The 21,251-nt window shown below is 40.3% G+C and overlaps 1 protein-coding gene across 5 annotated transcripts in view; it reads left to right on the top strand.

Annotated features, from left to right (window-relative positions):
- The window catches only part of CACNA1D (calcium voltage-gated channel subunit alpha1 D), a 2,225,258-nt gene that overhangs the window by 882,705 nt on the left and 1,321,302 nt on the right, over nucleotides 1-21,251 (top strand). For all 5 annotated transcript variants that reach the window (XM_069643624.1, XM_069643621.1, XM_069643623.1 and 2 more), the window contains exon 9: nucleotides 6,314-6,483. In XM_069643624.1, the coding sequence (XP_069499725.1) occupies nucleotides 6,314-6,483 (170 nt within the window). The remainder of the gene's footprint in view (nucleotides 1-6,313; nucleotides 6,484-21,251) is intronic.

The raw sequence follows: 21,251 nt of genomic DNA on the forward strand, positions 1-21,251 counted from the left end.
TGTTTACTATCCTGTTGTTTATTCCTACCATGTAAAAGGTGCTTCAAACAACTTGTTCTCTTAAAGTTGTCTTCACTGCACTCTTTAACACAATTTCAATATGTGGATCCTGCCCCACAATCTACAGAATGGAAGTGATAGCTCCATATTTGAGATGAGTATAGGGGTGAAGTCCAAATGCTGCTGTCCTATTTTTAATTTTAATTGGATTCTTCTGCCAAATGCTTAGAATAATGCCTTCTCACTTGGCTAAAAGATGAGGCTGCTACATACATAATTCTCTGACCTGAAATACAGCTTCAGAGCTGGCCTGTTAGCCACTCAGCATTGCTTGAATCTCTATCGGTTGTACTTTTGTGCTCTAAGGACTCGAGTGCTTCTGTACTCAATTTATTAGGCATTCCTGGACTGAAAGGCTGCTTTTAACAGAATCTGACACTGTGTCATTCTGTCAAAAAGGACATGGACCCACCATTATCATTGGAGCAGGTTAGGTATCTCAGATGGTGCTTACATGTGCACCTTAAACCTGGCTTTAATAAGGATGCAACCTACTCCCTTTATTTTTAAACTTTGTATTAGCAGTTTAGCCTTAGCCTTGGATGGGACAATTTACAATGCTCCTAAGGTGGGGAAGGATGGGTGTCGCATCTCTGTGCTGTTATACCCTGAAGAGAAGTCTACCTATTCCACACCCAGCTTGGTATACAATGCTGAAAAGTTACATACATTTTATGGCTGATTGTTTTATGTAAACATTCCTATATCTAACATTGTTTGACTGTTTCTCGATTGTCTCCTTTGCTGATCAAAGTTAACCGACTTAACTTGAGAGCTTGTTAGTACATTCAATTATTTAGTGACCCACATTGACTTTAATCTCTTGTGGGCAGCCTTCTCATACCCAATTGGTTCCATCTATAGTTTTGCAGCCTTTTTAGAAATATATCTCATTTACCCATTCTAGTTATAGGGCAAATCCCAATTGAGTAGCAACCTATGGCACAGTCTTATGAAGATATAACACAATTGTGGCATAAAAGTAGAAGAAAACCTTTCTAGTAGGAAGATATTGGGGTTCACAAAATTAGCATCCATCCTATAGCTCCATCATGAGTTTGGCCCCACCTTTCTTCAAAGTTTGGTAGCTCTTGACCGCTTACTAGGATTATTAGTTATGATATCATGTCTTTACTCTATGGCCTTAGTACCTCTTGTATGAGCTACATAAAGAAAAATATAAATCTAATACTTTGTGAATGCCAATTGCATTTTGATCTCTATAGACAGTCCTTGGCCTTGCAAAAAGGTATGACGTATCAATTCATGAACATTTCCTTGGAAAGATAGTCTGTGAAACTGGGCATGCAAAGTGTCAAGGCCCACATGACTCTTGATATAGAAATAGATCTACTGTAGGAGCTCTACTGTACAACAGTTATTCCCCAGCATTAGATTAAGTCGTTTGCCTCTAGTGTTCCTTAAAGCAAGGTAGAATATTGCTAGAGAAACCATGGGTGTCTGTGAATGCTATATAAACGCGTTTACTACCAGAATTCGTGTTATTCTTTTGCTCCCTTTAAACAGAAGAGCATAGATTTTGTTTAACTCCAATTTTAAAATAGTTTATTTAATGTAGACCAGCCCTTTTGTATTTCTTCCTTTTAGAGGACTCTAAAGTGTTTTCCTCCCCTTTTTAATGCATATACGAGTGGTATTGTACCAGAGCTAGTCCAATTTATGGATGCATTTTATAACAACCCTTCTATGCAATATGTGTGCTTGTTTATCTGAGATACAATATATCTGTATTTTGTGTTGATTTTTACATTTTGAACCTCATGTATGCATTTATTATTAAAGTGTTATGGGGAAAGTTTTTTTGACCAAAATAAACTCAGTCTTTAACTTGAAGGATCTATAGCCGATGAGATGTTTTTCAAATACCTAAGAGTAAAGGTTTAACAAGCTTCCTTAAATTATTGGCAAATATGTCGACCGTAAACCTACCTAGGTGACAGTCTACTTGCAATTATCATATTTTAGCAGCAATGATAAAATAGCACCCAGAACATGGATGCTTCTTTTTGTTTAAGTTTATTTTGGACACTGCATAAAACGTGAACAATATTTGATTCACATTATATCAAATCAAATTTTGATTGTTAAATGAATCCGTGAATACCTAAATTTATCAAACAATTTATTGTACAATACATCAGGTCTCCTGCAAATTCCTTATGGAAAAGTGCTTTGCTTGAAATCACTCTCATGGGCAAAGTGAAACATACCATTTTTGGTTAGAAACATATTTTGACCTTTTAGTTTTATGTAGGATTGTTAACTATGCCTTGCTCACAGTCATTTTTGCATCACCAGTCTGTCTATATTTCTTTCCATAAATCGTCAGCAAGCATAGCAATTTCACAGACACATAAATCTCTTGAAATATAAGTCTGTTATTTACGTCAGTAATTGACATTGCCAGATTATATCTATTTGACCAGGAAAGTTGCCTTTGATAAGTGGCTTTCAAAGTCTGATTACATTCAATTGATGTAAGTTATAGAATGAGTCCTCTAATTTTGTATGCCTTTCTGCATCTGTGCTTGACTACAGATTTACTTAAATGAAACACAAATCTTGATCATGCTATTATGGATATCTGATCATTATAGTCTCAGGTCTGGCAATAGTCTCATACTTATGATTGTCCATCAGGCAGTCAATGTGTACTTTCTTTATTATTTGTGTTTTGGTTGAACATAAACGTTTCAGAATTACAAAATGTAGTTAAGAGACATAAAAAGGGAGAAAAAACAATTTGATTGCAGGTAAAATAGTTATAATATAAACCGAGTGTTAGCAGAAGAGCAACCCTAGATTTCAAGTAAAATGAGATTAATTACTCTCACTACTGCAATAGTCAAAGATATTTGATGACCAGCAGATAAGAGATTCCAGAAATGATCAGTTACCAGCATGTCTTTGGACCCTACACAATTGTTAAGTATGTATATCGTAGTTGTAAAGTACCAGTACAATTGGTCAGTAGATGCTTCCAAGATTCAACTTTGTCAGTAGTCTTGTAAAATATACACCCCCCCGGATTATAACTTAATACTTAAACGGCTGTTTACGATTTCCCAAATTGACAAGTATTAAATCTAAATCTTAAAAAAAAATTCTCTCATGCGTGCAGAGGCAAATCTGAATAAGTAAGTCGGTAAAATCCCAGTCTTTTCTGATCCAAATCCCAGCTGACATAGAACTTATATTTGCATATACTTTGATGATTATCAATCCAGTCTGCCTCCCAAACCTTTTTCTTTATCATGCCTGGGCTACTCATGAGGGAATCGACGTTATCACTCAGGTGTTGCATTTTGATGGCAACTCATTTCAGAATTTCCTGTCAATGTTGCATACAAAGCCTCAAACATTTACCGGATAGAGAATTTTACGATATAAGGATAACATGATGCACTGGACATAGGCCATAAATGAATTAACGCCTAGTTCATACATTATAAATGGAATAGGCACAGACCTGGGTAGTAAAATATCCTTCCTCCAGAGGATACCCTCCAGTCTAGATAGGTAAGATCAATCTATTAAGTGCCATAGTTCTAATCCATATGTAATGCTAGGTACACATTTTCCTTTGTAATATTTTAACAGAGATAAACAAGAGAAGCAACAGGATCTGAAAAGAAGCCTTTGCAATTGGGCAGCAAATAAGTTTTCCTTTAACAGGGAATATAGTAGGTGGATATTAAGTTTGTTAAACAATTGAAAACCCTAGGTATGTAAAATGCTTCACCATTTTTATTTGTTCCCCTTGAATCGACCATTCAAAACGCACTGGCATTTGTGAACTTCAGTAGCAAATTATCGTCTTATTGATATTTAGATTAAGTTCATTTTCTTGTAAATACTCATAGACAGTGTAAAGAGCCCTCTGAAGACCCATGGGAGTATGGTGGAGCTAAAGTATTTCATCGGCATGTGCTATCCATTGTATGTGAGGGTTAGCAAGCTTGTGAGGAAACAATCAAGTGTCCATGAAGGCTAGTCTGGGAACAGATATGTAGAGATGAAAGAGAAAGGTAGCAAGAACGCATAGCTGTCCCATTCCACGGAATGATGAGATTTTTTTACAAGGCCTCCTAGCTGTCCAATCTAATTCTAATGGCTGAGTTGGTATGTAGTTGAATAATCGCATCTTAAGAGCCTCATGGGGCGATCCCAGACTGCTAATTTGTTCCATAGCCCAAATCAATTTACATAGTCTAATGCAGAAGAAAGATCTATACTGGGCACGTATACATTTGGGGAGTTGTTCGGAAAGCTTGGTTTGCAAACATGCCAAGATGTATCCATTAAGTTTTCATTTTCACACAATATACATTCATAGATTTCGATGCTATGCCTTTGTTAATCTTGTATAGAGTTTTATTGGGAAGCACCTACTTGGTGATAATAGCACAATAGTAAATGAGGCGTTTATTGCAAAATACTTGTGTCTGTCATCAGTTTATTTTGTAATTAGGTTAAGATAGTTGTTTCTTGCGCTCATGCCACAGCTTTGCTGTGCTTCAGTTATACCATTGATGATTTTCAAATCGTTTATTTTTTTATCTTTTCCCAAGCACATTCATTTTACTATTTCAGACTGTGGCTTATCCATCCAGCAGTAGATGCAAAAAAAAATCAATTGACTCCTGTAGAACTGAAATCCTGTTCTACATTGCTGCTTCTCCTTGTGCGTAAACCCTCACACATGTATTTTATTTCCTCCACTGCTTTTCCTTTATCCTCTGTTGCATGTGATCTCAGTGTTATCTTCAATCCTTATCTTAACATTTCTTATATACTTTTTGCTGTACATGGCTATAGATAACAACTCTAAAGTCATAATGAAATCTGTCCTCTGCCCACTAAAGCTCTTTAACTATCCACATCCTTTCTCACTTTCTCTGCTGTTCTGCCCCTCTTCCTTGCTTAGCTGGGGTGACCCACTCTATGTTCTTTATCTTCTGTAATCCATATCTAACTCTGTTATTAGTCCACCCTTCAAGCTCTCGTATTCAATACATGTACCTTGTGCATGTAACTTTATTTGGTTACCTTTTCTCTCTAGACTTCAGATATGTTTTCTCTGTACTGTGTTCATCTGCATCCAGGATTTTCCTTTCTGGGCCTCTCAATTTTTGATATGTATTTTCTTTTCTTCGATATTAAGAATCTTCTGCTCATTTCCTATTGACTCTTTCTAATTCTTCTTTCCCTCGGTTAAGTTTCTGCTCTTTTCCCTCCTTGTCCCCAAGCTTTCAGATGATGTATTCTTTCATTATCTTCTGCTCTCGTTCATAATGCTTTTGACGCTCTATATAGATAATAAATTATCTACTGTTTGTCTTCCTTACATCTTCACTTTCCTCCTGCGATTATTGTATTAGGGTCACTTAATTTGCATCATGTCTTTAATTTTGTACAGTGCTTTGACGAAAGTACTGTACACATTTTCAGATTTAACATAGTAATTCATCCATCATACTGTACCCATCACATTTCAATATTTACAGGCCACACAGGGTACAAAATCAATCGCTCTCAATTTCTTTTGCCATGTCTCCCACATTTCTAACAGTTTCATGGCACTCTACTGGTAGGTGCCTCAAAAACATGAAATTAAGATGTATTTTAAATCATACCGGCTTAAACCAGTTCTTTGTTTTGGGCCACTTTATAAATTTGACCTAATTTAGTGCATACAACCGGTGAACCTAACCTGCTAGATTTTGAAGAAAAAGACAAACCGCTGTACTGCCTATTAATGAGGTGCCTAGAAACAAATGTGCTATTTGTGCCTAGCATGCTCTTCCCTTCCATTGATCCCTCATTGTTTTACCTTCCTCGCCTATGTGTGTATGTGTAGTAGCATGACCATATTGATGTGGCATGTATTTGAAGAGCACGTTGCATGTTAAAACAGTATTTGCAATATTTGTGTGAACAGGTTGACTTGCTTCAGTTGCTTCAATGTGAATTAATACCATATTTACCTTTCGGTTTCAACATATGATGAATGTATGTATTAGTGACTAAAGCTCTTCATTTAGAGCTTGTCAATAGTGTTCTATTGTTTTTGAATGTGTGAAGTGTTTTACATATGCACGGATGTTATCACCCCCAGTGCAAATTTAAAGGTGTACAGATGATTATGTGCATAAGGCAGCAGGAATTTTTTACATTATTTTGAAATATATTTTCAAATGCTACGTACATTTGATTTCTCTGAATTCCACAGAGAATTCTCCAAAGAAAGAGAGAAGGCCAAAGCCAGAGGAGACTTTCAGAAACTTCGTGAAAAGCAGCAGCTTGAGGAAGATTTGAAAGGTTATTTAGACTGGATAACACAGGCGGAAGACATTGACCCTGACAATGAAGAGGACGGCGATGAAGAAGGCAGACGCAATAGTATGTATTGCCTGTAGTGCATGTAGCTAACATTAAGTGTTACAACTGGTTCAGAAGAACAGATCTTTAGAGGCGCTGTGTGATTCTATTATATTGAATAATTAATATTTTGATTACAAACTGATTTAAGGGCATTGGCTCCAATAGTAAATTACGTAATGCCTACATAACTTAATGACTATATAGCAAATAATTCCCAGAACAACGGGAGTATTTTCTTAACTAGCTATACGGAAGTAAAGTAGGCGCATCAAGTTAGTTATCAGGACCAGCTCCCCACACGGAAATGTTATGCTGGGAGGCAGAACATATTTCCAATGTTTTACAAGAATCTGTACAAATGGAGGCATCACAGGAAATCATAGGAACCAGGTTTACATACTTTATAGGAGTGGGATGAAAGTGAACAACGCAGGCCAAATCTCCAAAGGAGTGTAGATAAAACAGGAACTACTGCTGGGATGCTGGCACATCATCAATGAGGGGTAATTACATAAGGTCTTAACATGTCTGAGGAAGGCAAGAATTAAGCGGATACATTACTTCTGGGGATAGTTCCACCGCCATGATGGAAGAAGTTGGCATGACACAAATTGGGAAGTTCTGGAGATGCAAGAATACCAACTGTAACCTGGCCCATATGACCTGCGTAACTGTCATTGTACTGGTGATTGGTTTGTGAGCCACTGAATAAAAGTGGTGGCCTCCAGTTTGGGTATTCAGTGAACATCTCGTCAAGGAAAACGCTGCCAGGGGGCAACATTTCCCCAAATATGTGCACTCAGTAAAATCAAACACTTTCCCCAAATATGCTGGGATGGGAGTTTATAATCGTAAATAACATCCCTCCTAGAATATTTGGGGAAGGTATTTTAAGGTCGGGAACAGAAATGTGCCTCCCATACGACATTTTTCAGGCGGCATATTCACATGGGACCCTAGTTTGCAGCAACTTCTGTGAATAGGAGTCTCACACACCTTCCCAAGCATACATGTCAGGACAAAGCACATTAGAAGGCGATAGACTATTGTGCAAAACAGGAAAACAGATCCCCGCCCCCTCAAGATCTGGATCACTGGATAGATGAGACTGCCAGGTTGGCTTCATATGAATCGATTATATACAAACGTTTGGACATGAAAGCAACATCACAATCTATATTTGGGAGCTTCCATGGGAGTCTGAGGAAAGACCGACAGGCAGTCGGGAGTATGGTTATAATGCTGTCATCTCGTCTACTACAAATAGAGTAGTATCAGATAGTTGCAAAGCAGAAGTAGTGTGAACATACCACAGACTTAAAAGGTAGACCTAGAGCATCCTTTGGTTCTCCAGATGTTTTGGACTACAACTCCCATTAACTGTACCTAGTGTAGTCAATGGTGAGGGATCATTGGAGTTGAAGCTGCAGGTTGGAGATCCCTGGCCTAAAGGCTTGGTCCTATGGCGCTACCCTGGCAATGCAGCATCAGGAAGTAGATGCAAAGAACAGGAGAGGTCAAAGGAAGTGTCCAACTCTCTGTATATCCAAAGATGTCTCAATGGGTGGGTAACACGGAAGTAGTTACTGAGCCCTCGCCCTAAAAAGGATATGTGCACATTTATAACATAACAAATACCAGACCATGATATTGTATAATGAAGGTCCTCTTTAGCCTCTGAGCCTGTAGCCTACCTGCTTTGGCAAATAGCTTCTTATCTGAACAGTTAATCCTGTAATGAGTTGTGTTTGTGTGTTTGCACTTGCACAACTTGTGTAGTATTGTCTCCCATTTTCGTGAGGAATATATACTATTCGAAGTTGAAATGCATGTGGGTAAGTTTGACTGCCACCATGGCCAAGTAGATAGCTAAGCGTTCTAAGCGCTGGGTTTGGAGATATGTGCTCACATGCCAGATCACAGTACCAAATGCTGGCAAGCTCTAGTTAGCATGTCTCTCACTCATGTTGATAAACTTGGCACTATACACTTTGGTGAGGATGCGCATGAACTAAATGGCTACATGGGAAAGATTTTCGAGACAACATCGTTGTGAAATCGTTACATTTTTTGACTAAATAAGGCAGGCAAGCACTTTCATAAAAAAAAAAAAACTTCTACAGGCCAATCCATTCAAATATGTATTTTTGGCCTACAGGTTTACAACAAAATTCCAGAACATGTCTGAAACGTAAAATGCAATTGGATACTGTATGATTGATTTCATTACACTAAGTTACACGTGTGTGGTATTGCTCGAACCGCCACGTAACAAATATGCAGGAGACTGTGTGCAGATGAAATGCACACGTGTATTACATGCAACTGTACCCCTTTGCACAAAGCAAAAGAGCTGTTGACTTATAGCCTACTCCAAAGTGTAAAAACACACGGCTTTATGCACAGATGTCTGTGTGATGAGAAGCTGTTATTCACTCCATAATTCAGCATGGACCATTAACCGGCCGCGTGCATTACGAGTGACGGGTGAGCGCCAGAAGGCGTGGTTGGTCCACAGTTCTCCTGTGTCAGTCTGAGGCACCTCCTCAAAATGACCCTCTCCACACCCCTACGTGGCCGGGAACGGAGCAGAGAGGCGGGCGTGTCCACTCCATTCATTGTGAAATAAAGTGTTTCTGGAATACATTGCAGACTCCCAAAAGATGGAACCCGACTGTTCCATCTGATTCCGAAGTTGCCTTCACTGAAAGGCACATAGTTTACAAAATAAATCCTGTGCAACGAATGCAGTAATGCAGCAGCCAGAGCAGGCAGACCGGTCCAGTGGATGTTTCCAGCCCCAGCTATCTTGTTCAAGTGCCGGCCAGTGCCTCATTTTAATTCTAACACATGATACACGTGGAGGGGACCTACTGTTTAAACATGCATTTAAATGGCTGTTCAGTTCCCACCGCCCAAACACAAACTCCATAATTGGGTGTCATGTCTCAACTCTACGAACTAGTATAACACTATGCTTATAAAGAAAACTATAAAAGAAAATAAATGCATACAGGAAAAAAACACTGTTGCTTCAAAAACGAAAACTGCCCTTCTATATGTATGTTTAAAGGTTTTATGCGTTTCAATACTTGGCTCCATGTGTATTTTTTGCCAAGTGCATGTTGCATATATATTTAAACTATCATACTAAAGCTCTATTAGAATGGGGCTAATATATACTTAATAATATGTGTCCTCTGTCAGACCACAACGACACCATGAAAGGCCTAATAATTCTCAGCTTATATCTGCGCATGCGCATGGGACACTGAATCTACATGCTACCAGGAAGTTGGAGGAGGAATTGTATCATCTGCAAGGAGAAAGGGTGTGGAGGTTGGAGCAGGAAAATCACCTCACAACATTCACTGATCCTTTAACGCTTTGTGTGGAAATTGATCAGAATCGTCGGAACAATGGCCAGGTGTGCCAATGTGCGAATGGCCTGATCTTTTCTACGTTTTTCCTAACTAATCGGAATCGCAGCCGATATTTATAATTGCAGATATGACTCGATTGGCTATATTGAGCATAGCTGGAAAACAATGTTCCACGTGTTCCTTTGTTAGTATGAATATAACAAATGAAATCTTGCAGAGCTCAATAAATATACTTGTACAATACTGATTTATTTTGCTAAATGTATTTTAAGTGCCATTGAGCATGTTTCTCCATTTCTTTTGTGTTCTAACATGAGTATGTGGCTGTTTGTTGTGTTTCTGTCACGCTGTTGCTGCTGCTGCCGCCGCCGCCATGTGCTTTGTAAATGCTGGGAATGCATACATTAACGCCAAGGGGTTACACTGGCTGACTTATTGGGAGAGAAGAAGAAAGGGAGGTTTGCCTGCTTTAAACGTTCTGAAACCCATGGTAAACTGTGTTCTGTGTGAGGATTGGACTTCTGTTTTGTTTGTCATGGTTCGTGTGACATGAGTGATTTAGCATGCCGTGCATGAAGGATTCCTTTTAAATGCATGGGTTTGATGATGAGGATAATTAATTAGCGATCTACATGCAATTCCTTGGTTTATACCTAGATATGGCCTCTTCGGTATGTGCATACAATGTGTTACCAAGGAAATTTAAATCATTCAGAGTTCATTTATTTTCATTGTTTTCATTCATCTAAATTGAATAGAAGACATTTAGCGCAAGCTAGAACTGAACTAATGTATGCATGCATAAATCCATCCATACATACAATACGACATGCATACATAAGATTGATAGATGTGTAAACTGGACAATGGGGGATTCGTTTGGGATTAAAATGGTAAACTTACTGTATAGTCTAATTTATTCAAACAGCAATCAATCTGGATTTTTGTAATGGTGTGACCAGGGGATCAAGAGACAATTCAGGAATCGAGATATAAGGTTCAAACAGGTTTATTTTACAACACCAACAGACCTATGGCATGGGGTGGACCTGCTGAAGGAATAGGGGGTTTCCCCATAAAAATTAAAAGGAAGTGATCACACAAAAGCCATTTGGTTTGCTGAGTTTCAAGTGTCCCCTTCACTTCTTTCTTGGATGTATCGTTTCTTTTCACTGCCGTCACTCTAGTCAGGATGTTGGCTTTCTCTAGGGGTGTCCTCACTACCTTCTGAACTCATGGGGCGGGGGTTGCCACATGTTTTGCTACATCTGTGCCATGTTTGACCAGATCTCACTGGGTCTAGGAGCCTTGCGTTTGGGTCCTGGACTGCTGGCAACCGACTCTGCCCCAGCCCTTGCCAGCATAGGATGAACTGGTGCTCCTTCTGCCGTAACTGTTTTCTCCTTCTCCAATTGCTGCTGTGTGCCTTTCCGCTTTCTCCTCCTCCTCTTTTATCTGCCCCTCACCCCTCTCTCCCCCCATCTCTCTTGCTCTCTCTCTCATATATATATATATTTAGTGAAAAAACTTTGTTAAAGGGACGTTATGGGTCCAAGTAAAACTGAAAAACCCCTGAAATTCGCCAGATATGGTAAGCTAAGCAACCATAATTCACACCACCACCGTGCACTGCTAAGACCAACATCCAGGACATCAAAGATGACATCACAAATGTCATTGATGACATCACTGATGACAACACATGTCTGGCTCACTCTTTTTTCCTTTACTGATATACCTAGGCCAGTAACAGTCAGGAACTAAACATTCACTATACTATAGTACAAAGTACTATATTTGTAGACTTATACTTCAAATATGTTCTTACAGTAATTAACTTAGGGTCCACTCAAAGCATATGAAACATATACAAAGGGGAAAACACAGACTTGGAAGACAGCAATGGTTTCTATGTATGAAGATGATTAGTAAGGTTATCAATACTGTCTTATAGTTCTGTTTTTTTATTACTGTACTTTCCCTGGATATGCTCATATTTGGACACATTGCACTTACACTACTTTCCTTAAGGTCTAGTCACAATATGTGATAGTTATACATAGGGAAGTAGTAGCTTTGAAGCAGAGCAATCATTTCTGTGCATGAAGATAATCAGTTAGGTTATGAAGATTGTTGGGTAATACTGCTGTTTTTTTGTTTACTTCACTTTCCCTGTATATGCTCTATTTGTATGTGTTGTTGTCTGTTTGTGGTTTGTGTGCAGTAATGCAATAATGTAGTAAGTGGGTTTGATTAGGTACTTATTAAATGTTTCACAGTATGCAAGACTCTAATAAAAAAGCATTTATAATTTTAGTATTTAACATGGCAAGATTATTAATATTGCATCTCCATCATGGCTGCTGCACAATATGCCTATGTTACTACATGTGTACCTTAGTATATTGGAAAAAACTTCATAATACAATGCTATTTGGATTAATGCATTACTTAATACACTACGTACCTCATGATATTTATTCCAATGATCCTTGACACTTTTTTATTAACATTACAGTACGAATCCCTTGTACAGACTGTTCATGAAAGGTAAATGCACATGTGATGTCATCAATGACATTTGTGATGTCATCTTTGTTCTGGATGCTAGTCTTAGCAGTGCACGGTGGTGGCACGAGTTATGGCTGCTTAGCTTACCATAGCTGGCAAATTTCAGGGGTTTTTCGGTTTTACTTGGAACCATAACGTCCCTTTTAATAAAGTTTTTTCACTGAATTTTATAGGTTTTTAGAAGTGCAACTTAACCGTAATGTCTACAAACATCTGACTTAATTGCAGACCTTCCGGAGAGTGCCACATAACCATATGCTGGCGTGCAGCATGATGACGTGTCAGAGAACCCGTACGCACTTCACAATAAGAGCTGTGCTTCGCAGGCAGTTCCGAACTGCATTTGCTACTGATCTAGGAACTTTCAACTTCAAAATTTCCCTTGCACAGCTCCAACACCTATTCCTACTCATCCATTAACAATCTAGTACACAGTACATAGTTTTAGCAAAACTGCTATTTATCTTAAAATGGCATCAGCTAAGGTCATCCCTCCTCCCCAAGAGATACCACCACTGCTGTAATCAAGGAGCATGAGAAACACTGCCCCCTACCTTAGAAATAACACACACACATTATTTTCCCCTGTCCACCTGCCCCTCTATTAGTGTTTGGTGCCTCTTCCCTCATTTCCCTCCCCACCTTTTGTTCTTAGCTCTACTGCCAAAAAAAAAAGAAAAATACATCCAAAAACAACAAAAGAAATGTTCCTTTAGGAACCACCTTTCACAGTTAAAAAATAGAACTAAAAAAACGTATAGACTACATCTACCATTTGCTTTTTGTGTTATACTAATGGCAATATTGGGGCGTTAATCCTCCATTCCAGGGAGTGGAACGGTGGATACTGGCCCAGCAACCCAAGTTATCAGCCCAAGCGAATTGAGGGTGGATAACGAGATCTCTGGGCCATTATCCCCCCATTCCAGCCCCTGAAATGGGTGATGAAGGCCATTTGCAACCTAGGTTCCCAAAGCGGGAACCCGTGGTACTAAAAAGAGGATTTTACGTCCTACACCGGGGTGCCTGTGGCGTCCCGGTTTAGGAAGGAAAATCCTTTTCCAAGATGGGCACCATGGAAAGGGACGGTGGGGGTTCCATACAGGACCCCTCTTCGCTTTCCATGGCAGTCTGCAGAAGGCAAAAAGAATACCCTATGACCATATTACCACAAGCACATTTTCCTTCCCTTTCATATCTATCCTAATTTCGAATAACTTTACCACAAAGCCAGTCCCAGGTGGACATGGCCACTTTAATCCTATGTTTTGTCCCTTCTGGTCATGACCAGTAGCCAGATTGTCCGGGTCATGACCTTATTGCATGACCCGGACATTCTGGCCACTGCCCATGGCCACAGGCTACCCCTCAGTCACTAAAGCCATACCGCTATTTTTTTTTAACTACATTATGACACTTGTCAAATAAGAAAACACTGTCACATTTGCAAAACCATGCTTGTAGATCCTTTCCAATGTGCCTTACGCATGTTTGCCGGAAATCACCCACGTTTTATTTTTTCAAAACTGTCAAATGAATGCACATACAATCGTCTTATAAGCTCTGCACAAAACCCCACCAAACTTTGTAAACTCATTCGAAATCAGGTCAGAAATATCCCATCCCATCCTCATCACCCCTCACCTCCCCAGAGATTATTTCATATGTTTGACCAGTGCAATGCTCAGAAAATATTATTGACCTGAGGGTTCGGCCATGTATTTTTATACATACGTTGATCTATCGCAAACATTTGCAATGCACCTTACCTGACTTTTCCTCTTTTATAAACATGAGAAATCTGGCAGCAGGACGCGTCCATCTTGTGCTATTCTTATCCATTGCTGTATCGGCCTAAGGTAAACTGCCCTGATGTCACTAAATCATATGCCATGTCCCTGAGCCTCACATCACCAAACCTAGTGATATTCTCCACCTTTCTCGGTGACGTTCCTCATCAGTGTATCCAAACGCGCCCATAATCACCTACGTGACGTGACGCAGAACCCGAAAATCAACACATCGACTCACAACACAGCACGTCACAATTCGGAATATTAAACCGTACTTTAAAAGAAAACAACACTGTATAATTTGTAAAGTACTTTTATTTCACAATAAACGCTCCGAGAACATCAGACTATTGCCATATTCAATCAAATTGCAAATTTGTTTCTTCACTCGCGATCCAAAATGTTTATCGTGAGGCATGCGTTGTTCTTTTTGCGTACGTAAGGCGTTCGTTTTCGGTAAAAGAAGCGCTTGGGTCGCACAGTGAATTCCAGTGCTTCTGCATCAACTTGGGCCTAGACCACCTTAAAGGATGTTATGTTGCTCCTAATCACTAGTACAGCGTAAGGACATATGGGACCATGGTGATCGTCCCAAAATATAGTCACTGTGATCCAGTTATTTACAACGATCTGCAGCTGCCGATTAAAAAAAGCCGTCAGTTGGCATCTGGAATCGATGACAATCACAGAATGGCAGAATGTATCTGTTTCGAAAACATAACGGAAAATGTGTCTCACTACCCGAACTTGATTACAATTTATCTATTGACTTTTTAATTCGGCATAGAATTTAAACTAACGATTAGCACAGACATCAAACAATCTCAACAGAAAGAAAACAGCGTGGAAAGTGATACACAATTCGACATGGAAAACTCCATTCATGCTTTCTTCTGCGAGGGTTGATGCCTCTGGGAACTGCAGTGAAAGAGGGCGGACAGCACCCAAGAAATTGTTCCTATTGTATTCTAGTAGAAGGCTAGTAGAAGGCTTCATAATGCGCAAACCTCTTGCTAGGATTGTACTAAATCCAGTGGCGAGCCACAACTTTTATGATTCTTTTTGGAGTTGTGGACAGCTCAAACTTGCCTTTCTTATGTTTGACATTTATCAGAGAAGGGAGCAAGATCCGCTCTTTAACAATCCTGAGGAAAATAAGTTGACTTGCTTTTAAGGAAATTTGGTGACGTATGCTTCCCGGTTTTGGGAAGTGCAGTTCAGAGCTCCATTTTGACAGGCATCTTGCATTATTCCCTGAGCACTCTATTACGTCCATCACCTCTCTCCATGCTGTTGCTCATCGAGAAGTAACTAAGAACGTTTTGTGAAGAGTTGCATCCAGGACCCTTATAGAAATCCCCACCATGTCCCACACCTGAACCCCCTCTGCATACCAAGCCTGATTACACTTGACGAGACTACCAGGAGAGCTGATCGAGAAAGACCTCAAGTTCAGAGCTGTCACCACAGATCAGCCATTCTTTTCTAAGCTGCTTTTCACACCATGACGCTGTGACAGAATCCTCTGTTGAACAGAGAAGCACCAAGAGTTCCTACTTGATGCTGTCAAGCCTATTAAAGAGACCAAGGTCCTGAACCCGTGAATTAGGTTCCCTGTCTGAGGCATTACTAAGTATTTTGATTTCACTGGCCTTTACCTTGGCCCCTTCAGACACTACCTAGTTTACTGATGATATTTTAAAATTATCAATTTGTGTGCTTTTCCTTTCAAACCATGTATGCCTAAATGCTTCCCCTTCTGTAGTTGGTTGCACGTGATAATGGCGCCGTGAAAAAGTCTCCAGGTAGGCAAATCATTTTTTTTCCTGACCCCTAATATTCTTTGCCCAAATTTTCTAGGAAAGGTATAATTATATATTACCTCCAATCCAAAAATATTTGCGTGTTTGATTTTCTGGAGAGCGCATTTTTTCCCCGGCAACACTATCACTGGATACTCTCTTGTTCATTATATAAATATATGACTTGTCCCCATTATATAAATATATGACTTGTCCCAATTAACTGTGTTTTCCTTTCAGGTGTGTTTTAAGTCTTTTGAGCATTGTTTCTATTTCAGTCAGGTGTATGTCTTATAATCTTGCTTAGACATTTCTTTTAATTTGGCATGTAACATACTATTGTTGTTTGGAGGCTTCTACTGCTGGCGTGCATTTGCTTAGAGCATAGTCTGTACTTGGCTCATGCTGCCAATATAGAGGAGGTGGAGGCATACTCTCCAATTTCTATATGTTGTTTATTATGACTGAAACACCTGTGAGACAATTTGTGGTGCAGATTGGGGCATAGATCATAGAGCCAGGGGTTGGGGGGAAGAGATTTTTAAAAAATTGACTCATCCAAGGGGTAAGATGTTTGACAAATCTACTTGTCCTTTGAAAGAATCTACTTGTCAATCTTCAGCCTAGATGTATTAAATATGGCATACTGTTGGGAGCAGTGCTTCTAGGACGTGGCAGCTGCCTGCCACGCTCAGTCACTGAAGGACGGTTGCCATGGTGGGGCAGCACACACCTCATTGAACTGCAGGCCCCTTAAAGTAGTGCGTCAAACTTCACTGTGTTAGGCTGCGACAGGCTTCGTGGCTTTGGACACCTGGATGCTGTAGCAATTAGCCCAGTGAGTATGTCACACTCTGCTTCTCGATGTGCATTTCTCATGACTCTTCTTTTGACGTTTTGATAGTCTTCCCCCTTTGGACTGTTTGTATCTCTGCATGTAAATTACCGGTGTATGACTCGACCCGTATTAGACTCTGCTTCTTGTCTTGCTCTGTGACTTGAACCCTGCTGACTCATCTGGGATTACCATGTGGCATCCCTTGCAGCACCTCCCTAATTTGCTTGGACCTTTAAGCCTGATGAACTTTGAGGGAAAACCAACTAGTTTCTGCGTACAGGATCCTGCAATGTTAATGGGATGATGACGTGGACATTTTCCCCAGAAACACCCATGCTTTCTGTATCTTAGTAGCATCCTCGTGCTATTCAAGTTAGGCCCCCTGCAAACCATATTACATATGTTAAGGCAATGGGCAGGTTTTGTAGCCTAAGGACTAATTTGAGCTCCTGGAAAGAGATGTCCTTCTTTGATACTGTGTTCTAACCGCCTTTTTCCCGGTGGGTGTTGTGGAAGGAGTCCTTGAGCATATTAATATTAAATTGGCATGTTAATATTGACCTTCTCCTATTGAACCTACTTTTGGTGTTTGTTGCTGCTTGGCAGATAGCTGAGTGCATTCCTCCCGACTTCCATCAAAGTCCTCTGTATCTGTGTCGTTCTTGATTCACTCTTGGAAGCTAAGACTTGTACACCCAGCGTTTGATTGGCCTCCACTTTGGGTTGCATGGGGTTAGTGGACTGCAACGCTGACACACACAGACTCAACATGCAATTTTACATTTGAAAATTCTCAAATATAGCAGTTAGATTCATCTTTATAAGTTAATGTGGCACATCATGTTCAGCTTTAATTAATGCAAAACAACATGTTCAGTAGTAACTAAAACCTGGTTCATCGAAGTGTGTGGTTTTATACTTACAAATAAAAAAGTAAAGCCTAACATGGGCAACATTAGTGTATATATGAGTTGCCCAGCACAATTAAGTACTTCAGCTATGATGAGGAAAATAGAAAAACACATTAATTTTTTAAACAAAACTATCACAATTCAGTTTCCAGATCACACTTTCCAGCACAGCCATTCCATTTTCTGCAGTTGTCGGCTATTAGCTGGCTTCATTCTTGCTTCACTTTGGTCGATGTGGAAGGAGTGAGAAAGAGCTGCATTAAACTTTAAAATCAAGTTGATAGGTTTGATCCTTATTACTAAAACTGAAAATGTGGTTCTCTGGTCTTGAGGATGAAGAGTAGAACAATGGTATCTTGGTATCTACACAAAAATTAAAGAAGCTTTACGTTATTACCACTAATCTGTCACAATGTTTTAGCATGACCACTACTTCAGATGATGTGCAATAATTTGAAAAACTGAGGCAGTGCATGAGTTTGTCATTTCTGCCACAAGAATAATCTGCTCACTGCCAATAAGCTCTGAAATGCCGAGACCACTTCTCTAGGGTTTTGACGCTCCGGACCAAACCTACATTCATCCTTCCTTATTGGCTCGCTGAGCCAAATCCACTTCCCCCAGTATTAACAATTTCTCTACTAAATGTCCTTTACCTTGACCAGAACTTTACATTCTTTTGCAGTTGGACCAGCATTTCAACTTTAAAGGATACTGGTTGCACTTTTGAAAGGTTGAGAACCTTGACAATCCCAGCCACTCTTGCAATAGAATTTTCTCACCACAATGCAACACACAGCTGCTGGAGCAATACAGTCGAGTTAACAACATACACTTGGTAAAAATTCAATAAGTACGTGGTAGCCATGATGCTTTGATTTATCCAATAGTTCAGAGCATGTGTTTTGAAAGTCCAAAACTCCTATACAGACTTTACCTACAGTCTACTTGTGAAAGGGACCATATATTTGTTTTAAATCTAATCGTCCCTGACAAAAAGAAACTTGTCCGGTGAATGGGGCTATACAAATTCCACAACCCTGTTGTAGCCTTTGCTCTCCTTCTGGCCAGTATAGGAATGTGTTACATAACTCATCATGGCTTTGAGCAAGGTTCCAGGGGCTTGTCTCTGATAAGGAATGCAGTGGGATTTATCCACTCATTTGTATATGAATGCTCTCTGACCATGTCCAAAATGTGACGTGGCTGTTGCAGGTAGTTGTATTTTGGTAAATATTTACAAAAATGCACGAGCCCCTTTCCTGGGAGCAAACATAGCTGATATTACCTGTTGTATGGGATGTTTTCCACTCTGGAGTGTCTACAACCACATTTGAGAGAGTTCACTGTACATTTCACAGAAGGGAAGTATCCAGAACTGAAATAGTAGGCAATTCTTCTATGAAAAATTTAACCATCAGCAGCCCCAAACACATGTAAGCACAGTGATCAACAGGTACACATCTGGATTACTCTTAGTAACTTAGGGCTAAGGCCTATGTTTTACAGAATGTACAAAAATGAGGGAACATCTACTGAGAACAACCATGGCTTAAATAATCTGCTCATTAGATGTTGGCCACTCAGGAGTGTCTGCAATTCATTTAAGCTCACTGTAGTTATCACAGATGAGAAAATCTGTTTGCATATCAGTCTCCTCCCCTCCCCCCCACGGCAGCCAATCACTGAATTATCAGGCAATTACTCTCTGAATAAGAGTACCGTCGGCAACCACCGTCCGGTTGTTCCGCCTTGTTTGGCACTATCAGTAAGGTGAATTTAAGTCTCTCAGAGGATAGTGAGCAGGGGTCCATGCCTTGAAATCCCCAGGTAACTCAGGGTTAAACCCCAAGGACAAAATGTTTTCATAAGGTGTAGGAAAAGGCTAGGAGCTTGCCTTTCAATGTCTCCACCTTTATCTGCCAAAGGTTGATGAAGAACCTTCAAAAGAGATTATTAATACTATGACTGCCTGCGTTCACAAAGCCCTTGAGTAAGTCCGTCTCATCCCAAAAAGTTGATGGGCAAACACACACACGCTTTTAGAGGCTTCTGGGCAAGAGCCGGATCTCGTGACAAGGAGCACTCCCCCAAGTAAGCAGCAAAAAAACAGAGTAAATGTTTTTTCAACACCCCATATCTCAGTTTCTGAGAAATTTGAAAATTGACAGTCTCATTTTCCAGTGTTGGATGGCCATAATGAAGGATCCCTGGACACCCTCAGTGGTTAGTTCAGGATTCAGACTTCCTTTCCCCATAATCCCTCTTTCCCAACAACTATTATCGAACCTGCATGTGGAAATCTTAAAGCTACTGTTGAGCAGAGCCATAAAGATTGATCCCTCTGGGCTGATGTGCAAAACATCCTAATGATAATAGAAACCAGTACAGGAAGTTCAGCTGGATGATCAAAGGAATCTTCAAACTCTTTGAGAGAGATATTGTATAAGCAATTGTGAAATAATTGGTGAATGTACTGTGATGTGGGGGTGGAGAGGTGCCAAAAATTACCTTGCTGACTCCTAATTGAAGGGTGGTTATTAAAACATTTGCTGGTCAGAATGGCTGGTTTTCCTCTGGGCCTAAGGGACTGGGAATATTTGGTTCTAGGGCCGCCCCTTTCCTCTCTTCAGCTTTCCCGGGCTTGGTTTCCACCTCCCTAGCCCAGATGTAACTCTCAGATCGGTATCCCCTAGCTGTCTTTCTTCTCTCTACGCTTTAGGTGTTTTCCCTAAGACGATGGCTACCTGATTCCGTAGGGAACTTCTAACTTTCCCTCTCCTGTCATCGGTTAGTACTCGGGGATTAGGGAACGGTGCATTCTTTCGCCCAGCGTCATGCTCACACCTTTCACACCCTCTAGTACCTGACCCTTCGCTATACTGATCTCTTCATTTTCTCCTCCCACCACATTACTGTCCCTCCAATCTCTCACTCCGCCTTTCCACCTCAACCTTTCGGTCTTACTTCCTTTCCCACTCCTATTTGTGCTACTGCTTGTCTCTCCAGCTATCCTCCTACCTCTGCTATTCCTTTCCCTCCTTCCTAGCACTCTTCGTTCCCTGTCTCTTACTGTTCCTCTAGTTATAACTTCTATTTCAGTCTACAGCAACTCCTACTCTCCCCCTCACTGGCTGTTCTCGCTCTATCTTTACTACTGTTCTTATTTCACTATTACCACTACCTCTCTACTACCTTTACTTCTCTAAGACACTCTGGGATATGGTGCCCGGCACACCCCTCTCGCTATTGCAGAGCTCATGTATATGGTGCCCTTCTCACCCCTTCCACTATCCAAAAACCTAGGCATATGGTGCCCTGCTCACCCTCTACTGGGCCCTTTTGAATCCCTCAGGGACCCTCAGGGATATGGTGCCCTGCTCACCCCTCTCACTACTTGCCTCCAGGGGGTGTGACGGGGGATGGCCATAGGAGGGCTTAAAAGAGCTAGTATGCCCTGCCCCTTGTCCCTTGTCCAACATGGACCT

This window comes from Ambystoma mexicanum, chromosome 2p (genome assembly GCF_040938575.1).
Source record: "Ambystoma mexicanum isolate Mex_15411 chromosome 2p, UKY_AmexF1_1, whole genome shotgun sequence".
NCBI lineage: Eukaryota > Metazoa > Chordata > Amphibia > Caudata > Ambystomatidae > Ambystoma > Ambystoma mexicanum.